Source organism: Ctenopharyngodon idella, chromosome 5 (genome assembly GCF_019924925.1).
Source record: "Ctenopharyngodon idella isolate HZGC_01 chromosome 5, HZGC01, whole genome shotgun sequence".
In the NCBI taxonomy this organism is placed as follows: Eukaryota; Metazoa; Chordata; class Actinopteri; order Cypriniformes; family Xenocyprididae; genus Ctenopharyngodon; species Ctenopharyngodon idella.
Window position 1 is genome coordinate 34638976 of NC_067224.1, and position 19171 is coordinate 34658146.

General features: G+C 35.1%; 1 protein-coding gene across 1 annotated transcript in view; it reads left to right on the forward strand.

Moving 5' to 3' along the window:
- Window positions 1-19171, forward strand: part of zdhhc8b (zinc finger DHHC-type palmitoyltransferase 8b) — a 68741-nt gene that overhangs the window by 42087 nt on the left and 7483 nt on the right. Inside the window, exons 2-9 of the mRNA XM_051894163.1 lie at window positions 10774-10895; window positions 11066-11223; window positions 11323-11495; window positions 13221-13323; window positions 13650-13741; window positions 17890-18022; window positions 18247-18362; window positions 18753-18858. Coding sequence (XP_051750123.1) covers window positions 10774-10895; window positions 11066-11223; window positions 11323-11495; window positions 13221-13323; window positions 13650-13741; window positions 17890-18022; window positions 18247-18362; window positions 18753-18858 — 1003 coding nt within the window. The remainder of the gene's footprint in view (window positions 1-10773; window positions 10896-11065; window positions 11224-11322; window positions 11496-13220; window positions 13324-13649; window positions 13742-17889; window positions 18023-18246; window positions 18363-18752; window positions 18859-19171) is intronic.

Consider the following 19171-nt stretch of genomic DNA (forward strand, 5'->3'; position numbering starts at 1 on the left):
GTGTGTGTGTGTGTGTGTGTACTGTGTGTATACTGTTTCTCGAGGTGTAGTGAACACACAGCAGGTTTCAGATCAGTGATTTTTGATCTCATTCATTCTGTTGGACAGCTTTATAGAAATGCTAGCATTTGACTCATGGACCTTATCTTCTCTTAACAAACACTCAGCTGAATTGAGTCTGACACTAAGCAGCAGTTGAGTAAACATTGGTTGACCGTGCAGATTTTCCCCCCCTCTCACTTAGACTCATTCTGTCTGGACTTCCGTTCAGGAAGTGGCTAGAAAATGGTTGAGGTCTATTTTCCAGCTACTTGGATTTGTTCACTGATATGCCAGAAGATATGTGTGTGTCTACACATTCGTGTTTGTGTGCAAATGTGTGTAGTTTTAGCAGAGGATGCACAAATAAATAGTGTCTCTTAAGGTCAAGGAGAAAGAAGATATTAAGTCCCAGTACTTGGCAGCCACTCCATCTGGGTCATTCTCCAAGCCAATCTAAATGCCTAGGTGTCAGAAGAATGGATGAGGTTTTATTCTTATCACTGCTGAAGATTTTGATTTTCCTCAGTGACTCAAATCTTTTAAGTCAGTGCTCTAAAGAGATTTGTTCAGTGACTTTTTTTTGGCAGTTATGCCATTATGCCAGTAGGTGGTGTGAATGTCTTTTGTGTGTGTTTTGAGTGAGTGACTGAATCATTCACTCCAATGATTTGCTGTAAAGCAGTTCATCATGATGAAAACAATTGTTATTTGTAATTAAATTGTAATTAAAAATTTGTATGTCTGCAACAGCAGATCTATATTTTTTTCTTCAGTTTTGTCAACTGCTGGGAATGAGTCAAGTTTTAGAATAAAGACAAGCCTAAATCAATTACTGTAGGTGTTTAAACAATTTTTAATGCTTTTCAACCAATGTTGCATTTATTTGATCATAAATACAGTAAAAACACTAAGACAGTAATATTTTGAAATATTATTACAATTTAAAATAACCATTTTATATTTTAATATATTTTAAAGGTGCAGTGTGTAAATTTTAGCGGCATCTAGCGGTGAGGTTGCGAATTGCAATATAGAGAAGCTACGGTGGCCAACACAGGACAAATATGTCATCATCTGAGACAGCAGAGAGTAGCCAGTCAAGCAAACGCGCTCTGTAGAGCAGTTTGTCCATTTAGGGGTACTGTAGAAACGTGTCGGCGCAAAATGGCGACTTAACATGTAAGGGGACCCACGTGTATGTATAGAAATGACTCATTCTAAGGTAATAAAAACTTAACAGTTCATTATGTAAGGTCTTTATACACCACTGAAAACATTTATGTATATTATATTGCATTTCTTTCAATTTACACATTGCACCTTTAAAATGTCGTTTATCTCTATAATTTCACTTTACTCCAGTCTTCAGTGTCACATTATCCTTCAGAAATCATTCTAATATGCTGATTTGATGCTCAATAAACATTTCTTATTATTTTCACTGTTGAAAATAATTGTGCTGCTTAATATTTTTGTGGAAAGAAAAATTTCTTGGAAATAGAAATAATTTGTAACATTACGTGTGTTTACTGTCACTTTTGATCAATTTAATGCGTCCTTGGCTTGTGAATAAAAGTATTATAATTCTTTCAAAACAAGATTCACTTACAGATGAGATGTCAGTCTTTATCGGCAAGAATGATTACCAAAGCGATCATGTGCTTCAAAAAACATAAGAAAAAGAACACAAAAAGCACGAGTCAGTGCACGGAAGTGAATAAGAATGATTCAAATGATTGTCATCAAAACAAATCTATAACTTTGAATTGTGCACATTAAGACCCAAGACATTTATTAAAGGGAAAGTCTATTTACATTTGAATGTTATTTTTAAAGGGGACACTTAAACCAAAACTGACATTAAATACATTTGTAAGACTCAGACAGAAGAGAAAGTGATCAAGCACCAGCTCATAAATGAATTCGAGAGAATCTCTAGTTCCCAGTTTCTGCATGAATCTGCCCTGCTCTTGATGTTCGGCCTGGTTTTGTCTGTCTGATATTTGCCACGCATGTAACCACAGCAGCTGCAGTCTGACCTTAAAATACGCTTGGTAAAGAATGTGATGTGGAGTTGGCCAACAACTGCCACTCAGTTATGCACTGTCAGGACAGAACTTATATGTAGCTGAGGGTGTGTGTGTCTGTGTGTTTGAGGGGCACACCTGTGAAAGTATGTATAAACTTGCTTCTACAAGGATATGACAGTGTCAAGATATTTACAGAAGCTTCTGCGAACAGTGGTGAAGATGTTTGGGGACAGATTCTCTTAGGTCTAAATCTGACCCGGTCACATTTATCCAGCTCTAGATTGCTTAGTGTTCAAGTTCAGCTCTCTGTTTAGCTCAGATCTGTTTAAGCTGCTGTTGTTGGGGGTATTCTACTGTTTTAAACCAATCTATATGTGGAAAGAGCAGATGTCATCTCTTCTATTGTCCTTTCAGAGCATGATTAATAGACCGGTGGGGCTTTGTGACCTTATTTATGGTGCTTTTCCCTCTCATTATTAAATTGTTTAAAAGGGCTAGCTGTGAAGATAATCTCTTTGATGTGGATCATATCCCATAATGCCCATTGTGTACCATGTGGTAGTGTGCTCATTGTTTTTAAACTGGTGAGATTATGCTGGTAATAGTTCTCCTGTAAGTTTTGTGTGTATTCAGTATCTGTGGAAGCATTACTCCCTCTGGTTGTGTTTTGACTGATGCTTTAATCTAGTAGTGTGTGGAGGAGAGGTTAATATGGGATTGATCTGTGTTTGTGTTTTTCACTGCAGCATCTTGTTTGTAAGTTTGTGTATTTAGAATCTCAGAGAAGATGCGCTGTAAAAAAAATTAGTCGTTGAGAAGTTTCAAAATCAAGGCATGAGGTGAGGATTTGTATGAAAGATTGTTTCGCAATTGTGAGAAATAAAATCGAATTGCAAGATATGAACTCGCAGTTGCGACAAAAAAATCAGAATTGTGAGATTCTTGTGAGTTTACTCTATCTTGCAATTCTGACTTTATTTCTCACTATTGCAAGTTCATATCTAGCAATTCTGACTATTCTATCGTAATTCTATCGCGTTTATAACTCAATTCTGTGAAAAAAGTCTGAATTGTGAGATATAAACTTGCAACTGCGAGAATTAAAGTCAGAATTGTGAGATAAAAAGTCGCAATTACCTTTTTTATTTTTTATTTTGTGGCAGAAACAAGCTTTTATAGATTTGAGTGTTTGCTTAAGTAGTTAAAAGTTTGGGGTTTAAGTTTTTTTTTTTTTTTTTTAAATGAATACTTTTATTCACTAAAGCATTATATTGATTAAACAAACATTTAGAATTTGTAGCTAGAATACATTACATTTTAAAATATATTAAAATAGAAAGCAGTTGTTTTAAATTGTAATAATAATTCAGGTTTTTTTGTGTGTTTTTGATCAAATAAATGCTGCTTTGGTGAGCCTAAGAGACTTCTTTCAAAAACATTTCGAAATCTTAGTGACCCCAAACGTGACTCATGTTGGAGTGCCCTTGAGCCAACAGCTCTTACATATCCTGAGCATGTGCACAGTCCACTTAACCTCAAATCTGACCATTTCCTTTAATGTTTTGATGTCTTTTATGCTTGATTTTAGGGACCCAGTTGAATCTGTTGCGGGTTTTTCATAGTTACAGTAAGTCAGTCCAGCACTGGGATACAGCAAATACCTGATTAAGCTAATTATAAGCTACATGATAGGTTAATTGGTTTATTAGGGTGTGTGTGTGTGTGTGTGTGTGTGTGTGTGTGTGTGTGTGTTCTGCTAGAGGTCTGGAGGAATATTGTGAGATCCTGTGGGCCTCTGCGAATGAGTTGGCAAACACTGCTGAAGCTGATAAGGGGAAACCAAACGTTGGCATCCCAGGAAGGATTAGTGAAAACTAGATAATGCTGCACCACAAACACCCCTCAACTGAGATTAGAAATGGGGGGAAAGTCTCTGCGTGTGTGTGTGCAGGGTTAACTTGTTGCCACACCTGACAATGACAGATGAATTGAGATCAAAAGCACTCTCTGATGAACAACTTTATTGTAAACACTATGTGTGTAAATATTTGTTCTGACACTGATTTGATTCAGTTGCGATTCTTGAATGCATTGTGAACCAATTTAATTTTGGAATCATTTAAACTTATTATCAAACATATCATGAAGACACAAATGTAACTGAAGAGAATTTGCACTACAGTCAAATATTGATTCAACTCAAAAAATGAGTGTATAAGAAATTCATGCTGAAATGAAGAACGATACATTAGTGTAAAATCGGCATGAAATGGAAGTTGCGATAGTCTTTTTTCCTTATTGTAACGTATATCTGAGTGAAACAGCTTCTCAAACAAGAAAAAATGTAGGGTGGGAATTTCAGATCAGATCGTTGGATTGTTGTTGTTTGCTATTGATGTGATCTTGTGAGTGACAGGTTGTCCTGCCTCGCGGCAAAAAAAAACAAAAACACGTCATCTGAGAAGAGAAGAGATGGTGCTGCAAAAGGGAGTGGATGTCCACGGATAAATCATTTATAATAAATACTGCAATATTCCATAAAAAACAAGAATTGTCCATTTTGATTTCATGGTGACCATTTTAAATCATTTATTAAGTTGCAAATCCTACAAGGTCACCATTAAAATGGCATTCTTACTTGTATTTGAAGCTTGGCAAGTGTTAATCTTGAACCTAGTGTGTGTACTATATACGCAAACACACACTACCTTACTCTCTGGAGCGGTCATTTACTTTCATAAGATTCTAATGAGGGAAATGTAGGGCAAACATTTTTCTTTTAGGGTGGCATTACAGGAAGTCCTTCTAATGAATAACATGTTTCATTTCTCTGTTGTCAGAAGCCCAACGTTAGCGCCTCAACATTCCCTCAGTAGGCATCTGTCTAACTGATTAATGATCTCCTGTATTCAAGCGCATCACAATCTTCCTCTTTTTCTGGACTCCTCTGCTCCATTATAAATCATGTATATTTCACACGTTGATTAATGAAACAATGTTTATTGTAGATACAGGACTCCTAGGGTTCACTAATTGGCCCATGGTGCTTTGGAATAAATCGAGGAGTGAAGTGAAGGAAAAAAACACAGAGAATAAAGGTGTGAATTCAGTTGTGAAGACTGTCTTATCTCTGCAGGCGTAAGATGGCATTCATGCAGTAAATGCGAGGACAAAAAATGTGTACAACAAACACATACCAAGCATTGATGTTGCATTTTCAGCACAGAAACACTCTGGCAGATATGATAGGTGGAACTTCAAAAGCTTTTGCCTCTATTCTGGCACTTAGATATGTTATTTGTATAGTCAGATGGGATCTACATCACTGAAATACATCCATCATCCCAGTGCATCATGGAGGTGTGTATGCTGAATATCAATGATGCCACATGACTATACAGGGAAAAAACTGTTTGATGACTTGCTGTCAGATCCAAGCAGATATTTATAGATATTTATTACTGGTGGTTGTTAAGACATGTATAACAATTATTATTTTTCATACTTAAGATCAGGGATTTGAACAATTCAAATCATATTCCTAAACTGTGTAATGCCTGGAAACCACCTGCAACACCCTGTCAGTTTTTATTTCATTTTATTTATTTTTTATTTTATTTTATTTTACCACGGTAAGTATGAACATAGTAATTGTGATAACTGTCTTATCAAGCACCACTAATAAATAGCTTCTCTGTTAGATCATTCATTCATGTATAAAATATATAAATATATTTTTAATATTAAGGGCAGGGTAGGTGATTTGCTTCAAAAACATTTTTTGTTATGCTGGTTGAAATTCTCTTCACTTCCCGTTAGCAATCACTAAGTGAAGTGGTCTAAATGTCTATGTATTTATATCGAAGGTGTAGGACCATAAAATGTTCATCCAATCGTATCCCTCAGACCGAGGGATATGATCGGACGAACATTTTATGTCCTACCTGCCTATTAACGTATGTTTTTACATACCCTCGCTCACCCTGTTCGCGCAGACATCATACGTCATCAGCGCGTTTATTGCTATACAGAGTTAAAGGGATAGTTCACCCAAAAATGAAAATTCTGTCATCATTTACTCACCCTCAAGTTGTTCCAAACCTGTACAAATTTCTTTGTTCTGCTGAACACAAAGGAAGATATTTTGAAGAATGTGGGGAAACTGAACTGTTTTGGGGCACCATTTTTTTTTTCTACTATGGAAGTCAATGGTGCCCCAAAGCAGCCTAGTTACAAACTTTCTTCAAAATATCATTTGTGTTCAACAGACCAAAGAAATTTATACAGGTTTGGAACAACTTGAGGGTGAGTAAATGATGACAGAATTTTCATTTTTGGGTGAACTATCCCTTTAAGACAGTCACAAGTCACGAGCACCGCAACCAAAACATCATCCACTTTTTAAAGTAGCGAGCTTGTGCTGTGTTCATGCCATGACGTTATACTCAGAGCGGTTTGTGACTCAAATTTTTGCATTTCAGTGGCAACACTATCAATGCCGAAATGAATCTACTGTAAGTCAGATCTCTTTAAGTTGTTTTCGTTCATTATTATTGTAATGTTCTGTGCTTTGACACATGAGGTAGTTTAACTCCGCCTCTCTTGACGCTTTTGTTGCCCCCTGCTGTGCGGGTTCATGTGTTTTGGAGGAGGCGTGGCTTTGGAGAGCGCTCTGAAGGGAGGGTGGGATCTTATGCTTTCAAAGCTAGCTCACTATTGCTAGCCTCTCCGAAAATTACCTACTCCTACCTTTAATTATTCAGTTATTTCTTCATCCAGATTTGTTGGGGCTGTGATGTCTCTCTCTTTTATCTGCAGTTTCTAGCATATTTAATGTACTTTTTTCTTTTTATCTCTTATAGTTATGAATTACCTAGCACCAGTTTAAAAGATTTGTGCTCCCTAAAGCTGTTGTTGACAGGGTTGTTCCTTTTATCTATATTGATCTTGTTGGCAAATTATAATTCTCACGGATAGATGAGTCCTTAAAAGCGACTGCCTCTGGCACAGATATGCTAATGTTTGGAGAAGCTAGGCGTTAGACACACAGCAGGGAATGTCCTAAATTAAACCTAATATACACCCTTCCAGCACAGCCCATTGGGTTGTTAAAATGCCTGTGTAATTTACACTCAAATAGGGGGATCTTGTAGGTAAACCTAGGTTTAGGATCCAGGCTGCTAACACAAAGTTCGCTGGTTTAATCCTTGGTAGGGATAGCCAATGAAATGGGGAAGTGGCAATTTCCATTGTGGCCCTGACTAAAGAAATTAGCCATAGATTAGGTAATTAATGCACTTTTAGTCATGTTGTTTAAATGCATGGTACGTCAACAGTTTGACTGCATATTATGTACACAGAGCAGGAATTGATGAATTTGTCGACTTGTCGGTCTAGGTTTATGACCAGAGTCCTGGCAATATGTGACCGTGGACCACAAAACTAGTCATAAGTCGCACAGGTATATTTGTAGCAATAGCCAACAATACATTTTATGGGTCAAAATTATCGATTTTTCTTTTATGCCAAAAATCATTAGAATATTAAGTAAAGATCATCTTCCATGAAGATATTTGGTAAATTTCCTACCATAAATATATCAAAAATTTATTTTTGTGAGTGGATATGCATTGCTAAGGACTTCATTTGGACAACTTTAAAGGCGATTTTCTCAATATTTTGATTTTTGGTTGATGATTGATGATCTGTGTAATCTTGAAAATGTTTAATATGTATCTAGATAGATAGACAGACAGACAGACACAATATACCATTCAAAACTTTGGGGTCAGTAATATTTTTTGCTGGTCTCTTATGTGTATTTGTTTGATTGAAAATACAGTAAGAACAGTAATATTGTGAAATATTTTTTTACAATTTACATAGCTTTTTTTTATTTTAATATATTTCAAAATGTTATTTATTACTTAGATGGCAATGCTGAATTATCAGTCTTTGTTGTCACATGGTTCAGAAATCATTCTAATATGATGATTTGCTGCTCAAGTAACATTTATTATTATTATTAATATTGAATGTATGTGTGTGCTTGTGTGGCCAACAAGCCTTTAGCCTGTTTTTGGTTTTAATGTGTAAACAAAGAAATAATGTTACCACCTTTACCTAAAAAATCTTCAGATGAAGGGCACTTTAAGCCTTCCTGCACACACTTCATGAACGCAGCCTGCTGTCTGTCTCACATAGAGCAAGACGCTTGCAGATGCAGATCAAGGGTTATTGCATTTCACAGGCAGTGTATTTATTCCATAATTTCCCTGACGTTCTTGTTTACCCCCAAGGAGATGTTCATGCGGCCGATAAAACAGGCTTTTATTTCTTCGCCCACAGCATGGATTGATTCTGAGGTCGTCTGTTTGTGATTGGATTATGCGTGAAGGAGTAGTTATTCCATCTGTTTTGCTCTGTTGTGTCTGAGGGTGGTGAATCTGCTCTCTTTATCATTCTTACCTTCAACTTCATTACTGCTTTGTATTCTCAGGACTGCATTGTTAGGTCTCTGATTAAAATGACGGGGGGGGGGGGAATGAATTGAAAGAAAACTGAATGGATTGAGTGTATTGTATCACATCAGTGAGATAAAGGTGACAGACTTCACCTATCAAAAGAGCCTGGCATTCCTCCAGTGCAGACGAAGTGTGAGTTAGTGCTTTTCCCTCGGGTTCGAGTGAATAGTACTGTGATCTACTGCCTACAGAGAGAGAACAGACGTAGCAGGAGGGTTTAGAGAGTTATAGGTCATTCCAGCTTTAAAATCTGATTGGATGAGGTGTGTTCGAAGCTGCTGTGGAATAGCCAATATACAGTAACAGTTGCTTGGCAACTATAAACGGTCTGCAGTTAGGCTAATGGACTATATTACTTAATGGAAATATTGTTTATTATAATTGTTGCTATAATTAAATGTAATTATTTGTTGAACAATGCTGTTTTCATCAAATAAATCTGGTAAAATCACAGTAAAGCATGTTTTTTGAGTGGCTTGTTGCATTATTATGCATCTGCTGTTTTACTCACACAATTCACACACATACACAAAGGCAAGAAATGTAATCTCAGCCATTCTTAAAGACTGCTGAATCTTTCTTTGAATGATTTTATTCCCATTGTGGTTATACTATGAATATATTGTAGATTTATGTACCTCTAAAATAAGCGTGGTTGGTCACTTTACATGTTGATCCAATGGCGTCTTCCCGTCTGAAAGGGGCGGTTCTTGGCCAGAAAATGAAATGTAATAGACTCAGGTCCAAGTTTAGAAGTGCTCAAATATATATGCTCTGCTCTGCCTGTTAACCCATCTTAAATGAGACCGGAGTAGAGCCCAGTTATAGGGTGTATTATGAAAGATGCTATGGTAGGACAGCTAGTCCTATATTGTATGTGTTGGGCACCAGTAGTTGCTTTCCTACATAAGCAGTTTACCCATAAGACATTGCTACACTCTGCTTTGTGAACTGAAGTATTGGTTGATTAGTATAGGTACCATAGATACCAGTAACGATATCTATGTTTATGGTTGATATAATTTAATTAATGCGGGAGCTGTACATAATAAATATTTAAATATTTATTTTTTAATAATAATAATAATAATTAAAATTTAATAATTAAAATTGTATATTATAAATAATAAATAAAAATGGTAAATTACCATAATCGATTATTTTTCAATTATTGTTTTTATTGTTGTTGTTAATATGTATCAATTTAAATTATTAAATAAAATTATAGTTATTATTATTATTAAATTATTTTTGTCATTTCATTTGTGCAAAACAAGTATTATATAATTATAATTATTAGTATTGTTGTTGCCATTTCATTTCAAACAATGTTTTATTGTTTTAATTACAATAACGAAAATGCCAACAATAATAATAATATACTAATAATAACTATATTTTTGTTTTTATTTAATAATTTAAAATGATACATATTATTAATAACAACAACAACAATAAAAACAATAATTAAAAAAAATCTATTAAGGCAATTTACCATTTTTATTATTTATAATATATTTATTATTTATAATATACAATTTATAATATATAATATACAATATTGTATATTATAAATAATAAATAATAAAAATGGTAAATAACCATAATAGATTATTTTTTCATTGTTTTTATTATTATTGTTGTTGTTGTTAATATGTATCAATTTAAATTATTAAATAAAAATAAAATTGTAGTTATTATTAGTATTAAATTATTGTTGTCATTTCATTTGTGAAAAACAAATATTATATAATTATAATTATTAGTATTGTTGTTGTCATTTCAAACAATGTTTTATTGTTTTAATTATAATAACAAAAATGACAGCAACAATAATAATCAAATAATATTTAAAAATTGTGCATTTTTTAACTGACCCAAGGGGGAGTTAATTAGTTATAGTAATCAGCCAAAATGATTTTTAATTCAGCTTATTAATTAGTCTGTCACTAGAGTAAACATAACTGCACAAATATAATTTTACTTTATCATTTTTGTTCAATATTCTGTCAGTAATCAGCTTGAGGTTGCTTACAGCAGCTCACAAGTTTTCTGAGGTTTGCATGAATCATCTAGGGATTTAATTAAAATTAAAAAAAAAATGAACAACCACACAGAGACATTCTTCATCCAACTTTGATCTTTAACATTCTTCTGTCTCTCTTCTACCCTCTCAGGTGTCCGTGGTTAACCAAGGCCATCTCCCCTGTTGTGCCTCTATACAATGGCATCATCTTCCTCTTTGTATTGGCCAACTTCAGCCTGGCCACCTTCATGGACCCTGGAGTCTTTCCCAGAGGTATGATCCGGTCATAATTTAGGTTTCCCAATTCATTCTTCGTTTCAAATGTCTGGAGATTAAGATATGTACAACAGTAGGTCCATAGTTAGGATGTCTAGAATACTGAAAGAGACACACAACGTTAAAGTGAATGTTGAAATTTCCTTCTGTTTCTCTCTCAATCACAGCGGATGAGGACGAAGACAAGGACGATGATTTCCGAGCTCCGCTTTATAAAAACGTGGAGATAAAGGGAATTCAGGTGCGGATGAAGTGGTGTGCCACGTGCCACTTCTACAGACCTCCGCGCTGCTCACACTGCAGTGTGTGTGACAACTGTGTGGAGGTGAGACGCATAGGAACACGCATACCAGCATTCCTGCGTAATATAAAATGATCACTATGCCAGTGCTCACACACATACATTATTTTCTTCTCACTGTAGGAGTTTGACCATCACTGCCCATGGGTGAACAACTGCATTGGCCGGAGGAATTATCGCTATTTCTTCTTGTTCCTGCTGTCTCTAAGTGTTCACATGGTGGGCGTATTTTCCTTTGGCCTGCTGTTCGTGTTACACCACCTTGAGACGCTGAGTGCACTCCACACAACTGTGACGTATCCTTCCACGAAGAACAAATTTTCTGAAAGCTCATTTAGTTGTATTTAATAAATTGACTTGCCTACAATCAAGAGTGAGGTGAGAAAGAATCCTGGAAAAAAATTATTTGGGGGTATTTTCATTGTCACATCTTTATTTTTGTTTTATCAGCAGTGCTATTTTAGTGTTACATTTTGAATTAGCTATTATTTTTTATTTTTAGTTTCATTATGTCATACATATACACACACACACACTATATACAGTCAAACCAAAAATTCAGACGTTTTTTATATTTTTGATATATTTTTACTAGTGGGTACAGGACACTATAGTTCATTTATGTAAGTGAGGATAGCAAAATAAAGTAAACTGTGACATATTATACCCAGAAATTCTTCATACAGTGGACTACCAGTAAAATTGATAAAAATTTGGAACCAAAAATTATTCAGACACTTTGACCTGACCATGTTTTGCTTAAGTGTTATCTGACACAGTTTAATTCTGACATCTTGTCATATTTTATTACCATTTTTTAAAACTATAGTGAATAAAATGTATTAATGAATGAAATGTTCAAGGTGTCTGAATAAATTTTGGTTTGACTGTGTGTGTGTATGTATGTATGTGTGTGTATATATATATGTATGTATATATATATGTATATACATATATATATATATACATATTAGTAGTTTTATATATATATATATATATATATATATGTATATATATATATATATATATATATATATATCTTTAATTTATTGTTCATTGTTTTAGTTTTACTAATTTTAGTACTTTTAACTAAAATTTTAGTTCCTTGCCAAAAGCAATTTTCGTTTGTTTACATTTTTCATGTAATATTTTAATTCTGATTTTTAGTAGTTTTACTTTTATTTAACAATAACAACACTGTTCGTCTGACGAGGTGGCCACGCCCACAGTGAGATCTCATTGGCTCACAATCCTGCTCCACTTAAGCCCAAAGTATACTTCGTTCTTTGAACATTCGAACGCAGAGCCTTGCAAAGTATACTTAACTTGACTCGTACACAGGCATTCGACGCATGCGCATTTCGACAAATTGCGATACCCCAGCCAACGGGTTTTTGTTCGTAAGTTTTCTCAGTGTGTTCCACACAGTAAGCTGAAGTTGGTCCTCGTCGGCTTTTTTTCGGCCGATTTTACGTTGAATCGGCGTCGGTTTGGTGTGTCAGGGCAACTTTGGACCCAGACGCTGCCGACGTGAGCCAACCCCGCAGTCTGTTTTTGTCGCCACTAGTTCGTCGGCGTCGGCTTGGTGTGTTCCAAGCTTATGAGTTACAACCTATATAAACATCTTTGTATTCTTTCATCCTAGAGTACAAATTAAAGTACTTTCTAACGTCTTCGCACAATCTCTCATTTGTGTAGGCCTCCATTGTTGCTGTAGCTTGCACGCATTCCGGTCTTTTCTGTTTATGCAGTTTTTCATTGACTACCTTGTGAATCGACGTCCACAGGACACGGTTGCCACCTTGTGGATAAAGTAATTACTGCAAAAAAATTAAATGCACATGTGTGAATATGCGCATGCGCATATTCTGATGATGTAATTTGCGTTACGCACACTGAACGCTGACCCTTGCGTACGCGTAAAAAGTGAAGTATACTTTGGGCGTTAGCTGTGTATGAAAAATCAAAAATGTTCTGATTGGCTCTGATTTTGTGGGCTCCTTGACTCTCCTGCTGTCTAGTCTTGTGGTAATGTGTGTGACTGGCCTGTTCTTCATCCCTGTTATGGGCCTCACTGGGTTTCACATGGTTCTTGTAGCCAGAGGACGGACCACAAACGAACAGGTGAACCAAATTACATGCCACTAAATATGTTAATCCGGTCTGTGTAACAACATATGCACATGTAGAGACAGAATCGTGGTCACATGTTGCACACCCACTCAGAATCACCTTTATGTCTTTTCAACTTGATTGCCTTCTGTTGTTTGTGCATGACATCTGTTACAAAGCCTGTTATTTTCAGTGCACATTACGATTCTTTGGGTCAAGGACAGTTGTTTTCCACTCTCCTCGGTATGCTGAAAGTAGAATTCTTCTCTTCTCTCTCTCTCTCTCTCTCTCTCTCTCTCTCTCTCTCTCTCTCTCTCTCTCTCTCTCTCTGTTCTCAGGTGACAGGAAAGTTCAGAGGAGGAGTGAATCCATTCACTCGGGGTTGCTGTGGCAACGTGAAACACGTCTTATGCAGTCCGCTTGCTCCTAGGTAAATGAGAAATTGGCTTCCACACACACACACATATATTCATGTTTGTAATCAGTGAGAGTCGCAAGCACGCGCACCCATACCGGAAATGTGTGAAAGACACCGGCAACGGTGTGTTTCCACGGCCCCTGACAGCTGGTTGCTTGGCATTTGATGGCTATCTTTCGCTGTGGGTCATTTTGGAACAGACAGATGGGTGTTTCACTTTGAATGAATTTACATTAGGTTGTGTTATTTTCCATTTGCAAAACAGACAGGATTCAATGTACATCACTCTTTGGCAAATGCTACAAAAGACCTATTTACCCCTTAACTGTCACCCTCCTTTTTGAGCTTAGACATGAAAATGCACTATCCAAACCAATAAGGTATCCGATAAGGTTGGTCTCATTTTAAAGAAGACACTGTACTAAACAATTTATTTTATATAAAATATATATTTTATCATATATTTTTACTCTAAATTTGCTATCAAATCAAAGCCAAATCAAATTTTTTTCTATTTTGTTTAGGCGCTATACCAAAAACATCCACCGGTTGTCACCCACATTCCATTGAAATTTTGCACCCTCCTGTAACAAATTTTTACATTTCTATCCAAATATCACTTATATCATAAAACAATCACAAAATATGGAGCCGTAAGACTCAGACGTTTCCGACGATATGTGTTTTGTCAAGATTAGAAAAAGTTTTAAATATAAAGTAGTTAAAAAAAAAAACTATTGTAATATGAAACCTGACACCGCCCACTAGGGGAGGAGCCCGCTAAAAGAATTTAGAATACCGTTTCCATGGTAACGCAATGTCCAATTTCAAAACGGTTTTCACAGGATGAATTTTGAGTTCATATAGCTGTGTCCGAAACCGCTCCCTATCAACTATATAGTCCACTATATCGGGTGTCGGCCATTTTGTAGTGCTGTACGAATTCTGAGTGAACGACTTCATTCCCTACATTCGTTCACTACTTTATACCCACAATTCTCTCTGATTTTCAGTGTACATTCGATGTACACTTGCTGAAGCACTATTTACAAAATCCAATGCGGAGAGGACTAAGCGCGCGTGTGAAAGAGCGGAATTGCGAGCAAGTGTAATCCAGAGATTACTTGGCTTTCTTATTTCTGCTTTAACATTTATTTCATGTCATTTTCTCATTTTTTTTTTTTACCTTATTTTTAAATTAATCATTACTTGAATAAAACCTACTACTAAAATATAGGGAGACATTATTAGATGAATTTTAAAAATGAAATTATATTAATAAGGTAAAAAAAGGCAATTATTTTTATTATTAAAATATATTATGTAAGCATTAAATCAGTTTAATGTGTTTTACTAACAGCAAGGTGTTTTAATAATTTGTGGCACTGTTGTTAACTCATTAAACTTTAAGAGATGATAATTTAGTGGATGATTTTTTTTTAAATTCGTTAATCATCTGTAGGTAGCGTATTCAAATCATAACGGTCGCCTGAGGGCGCTCAACGACCACGTCATCTGTGAGCGTGAGAGTTTCTAACAAACTAAAAAATCTTTATTAAAAAGAATAACTACATGAAATAATCTACACTTGTTAATGTGTTTATTTTTGTTTGCAGTATTTAATGGTATTTAATGATTATGAACACATATTAAGCATGACAAACCAATTATACAATCGATGAAACTACAAAGCTGGTACGGAAACATGTATGATTACAAAATAAAGTCATTATGTTTGTTATTGTTATTAACATTATTTTATAATGCAAGTAACATGTAGGATAAAATAGTTTTATCGCGTGTCGAGCCGTTTCTGCGACAGCTCCAGCTCTCTGACGCACAGTGTATACGTCAGCGTCTGAATTCACTCACTTCACTTCGTTCACTCCATGCAGATATAGTGCACTCAAATGCCATACACTATATAGGGATTAGTGAATGAGTGAACGAGTGAGCGGTTTCGGACACAGCTATGCATATCTTTCGAATGATACCTAATTTATGATGATTACTAAAATATGTGATATGAAAAAATGCACTAAATAAAAAGAGCGCCAAGCATCCCACTAGCCGGGACAATGACAGTTACGGGGTTAAGTACCAACTTCACTGTGTACACTCTTTACTTAAAATTTAGGGGCTATATATAAGAAATTTCATGTATTAATCACTTTTTTTTATTGCCAATGTGAACAGCTTGTAATGAAACTAAAAAAACAAGACCTTCCGCCACTTTCTAGGTTGTCTATGAAAGCCAAGACGTTTTTTGCAGATAAAATCAAAAGGATGTGACATTTACATGCCCTCCCGAGTGCCTCTCTTCTGTTCAATGAAACATGAAATTAATGCTTATACAATGTTCAGGATAACACTGAAAGAGCTATTCTGTACTGTAATGTCAATGTGTCATGCAAAGAAAAGGGATTAATTCAAACTATAGTCTCACATAGCCAGATCTATATAGTCTATAGTCTCAAATATATTTTATAATCAAACACAAAATTCTCAGGACACACATTTTGAGATGAAACAGAAGATGACATCATGACATTTAAAAATATTATTTGTAATGCTCTCGACAACTATAATGAAGACAGTGTGGCACTATATTGTGTGTAATCTAAAACACTTAATCAAGAAGGTAATATGCTTTAAAACGTGTGATGCCATTAATAATCACTGTAATAAATATAAACAAAAAAAAGAGGTTGTTTATCATTGTAGACAGTCTAGAGGGGGTTTCAGAAGAATAGAGGTCCATAGGAAGGTAGATTGCATCCTGTTTTTCTTGCCTGTATTATGACACTCCAAGCAGGAAGAGCGTATAGCACTGAAGATTTGAACCAGGTCATGTAACAATGGGGGGAGAGAAAGTGATTGCCGTATAAACTCAGAGCCAAGGTTAATGACTTGTTGCAGAACAGAAGGATATTGCTATAAACTTGCTACTTTTTTCCACAGGACAAATTAAATCGTTCCTTGAATCAGAAATAGAAATGATAGAAGTAGTTCACCCAAAAATGAAAAACCTGTAATTTATTCACCCCCAGGTTGTTTCAAATGAGTATGACTTTCTTTCTTCTGAACACTGTCTAATGTTTTCAGTTTTAAAAAAGGGCACAAAAGCACCATAGAAGTGGTCTATACTATGTGCACTACAATACTTGCACTATGTTCCAAGGCCTCTGAAGCCATAGAATAGCTTTTTGTGAGCGGACCAAAATTGAAATTGTTATGAACTAAAAATCTTGATGTCTACTAGCTGTCCTTGGCACAATCATGAGAGTTCATGAGAGAACTAACAACATCTGATTCATGAGTGAATCATTCTTTTGACTCAAGAACTCGAGAACCAGATCAGTCTGTTTTGTAAATGAATCAGACTCTTAAGAATGGAAGCTATCATACAGTACCGTTCAAAAGTTTGGGGTCAGTAAGATTTTTTTGAAAGAAGTCTCTTCTCCTTACCAAGGCTGAATTTATTTGATTAAAAATACAGTAAAAACGGTAATATTGTGAAATATTATTACAATTTAAATAACTGTTTTCTATTTGAATATAGTTTAAAATGTAATTTATTCTTGTGATATCAAAGCTGAATTTTCAGCATCATTACTCCAGTCTTCAGTGTCACATGATCTTTCAGGAATCATTTTAATATGCTGATTTGGTTCTCAAGAAACATTTCTTATTGTTGTCAATGTTGAAAACTGCTTAATATTTTTGTGGAATCGATAATAGATTTTTTTTCAGGATTCTTTGATGAATAGACAGTTCAAAAGAGCCGCATTTATTTGAAATGTACGGTTTTTTTTTTGTAACTTTTGATCAATTTACGGCATTCTTGCTGAATAAAAATATTTTTTAAAAATACTGACCCCAAACAGGATCAAAATCTTCAGAATTTACTCTTTTCATGTTCCAAAGAAGGAAGAAAGTCATGTGGGTGTAAAATAACATGAATAAACATGAGTAAATGAAGACACAATTGTAATTTTTATTAACCATTCATTTTAATGTGGATGTCTGATTGTGGTATACACTGATTAAGTTTGACCCATGAATTGAAATGCTTTATCTAAAAAATATCCAACCTGTGAGGTTTTGAAAGGAAAGCATTTCAACACACATCAGTCATGTGTTGTATATCTGCTCTACAGGTATATTTCTGATCCCAGGAAGAAAATTCCCATCGCTTTGAAACCACCATTCGTCCGCCCTGACCTCTCTAACCAACACGTCACTGTAAAAGTCAGTGATAATGGTATCCATAGTAACATCCTACGAAGCAAAGTGAGTCCACAAAAGCTTTTAATTCTGTCTGCCTACAACCTGGAATTTCAATGATGTTTAATCATATCTGTTATTGTAGTAAGTACCGCTACACCAGCAGTTCATAATGGCATCAAAACAAGCTCATCATTCAGTTTCCAATGAAAACTGTAATTATTAAAATGCATGGTGCTCCCATTTTTAAAGGTTTTTTTTGTGTGTGTGTGTATGTGTGTGTGCTTTAGTCTAAGACCAGTCTGGATGGTGTGGATGATAAAAGTATAGATAAACAGCCACCTCTGCCACCAAAAGCGGATCGCTACAACCAGCTCAAGAGTCAGCTCACCTCCAGCGAAGGCAAGTAGCCCTACAGAACAGCCAGTCACTCATAGTCAAATGACAAATCTGCAGTTTACTAATTTGTTTTTTTTTTAACAAGTCAGCACCAAAATGTAATAAAATTAATTTATGTAACTGTGATTTATATATTTAAACATATATTTGTCTTGTGATTTTTAAAAAAATGGTATTAAAAATTATTTTATAAACATGTCATTATAAAAATAAAAATAAAAATAGTGTATTTACTTAATTATTTAAAGCCTGAATTCAGCTTGTGTCTTCAGTAGGCACTTTTAGCAGGTTGTTAAATCAACTTTTTCTAAACTGCACTTCTACTGCCATCTGGTGTTGGATCATATAGCAGTACTGTTGAGTCATTCATTTAATCTGTGCCCCATTTTCTAGAGAGTTCCCTGTCCAGCAAACCCACCAATCCATCCACCCCAGCCATGTACAAATACCGACCTTCCTTCGGCACCATGCCTAAAGTACACTATCACGCAACTGGAGAGAAGGTGGGAGCAACAGACTAAAACAATGTTTTTGGCAATATAAAAATATAATATACACTACTGTACTGTTCAAAAGTTTGGGGTCGGTAAGGTTTTTTAAATGGTTTTGAAAGAACTTCTCATGCTCATCAAGGCTGCATTTATTTGAATGAAAATATAGCAAAAACAATATTTTTGTGAAAAATTATTACAATTTAAAATAACTGTTTTCTATTTCTAATATATTTTAAAATATAATATATTCCAGTGATGGCAAAGCTGAATTTTCAGCATCATTACTTCAGTCTTCAGTGTCACATGATCCTTCAGAAATCAT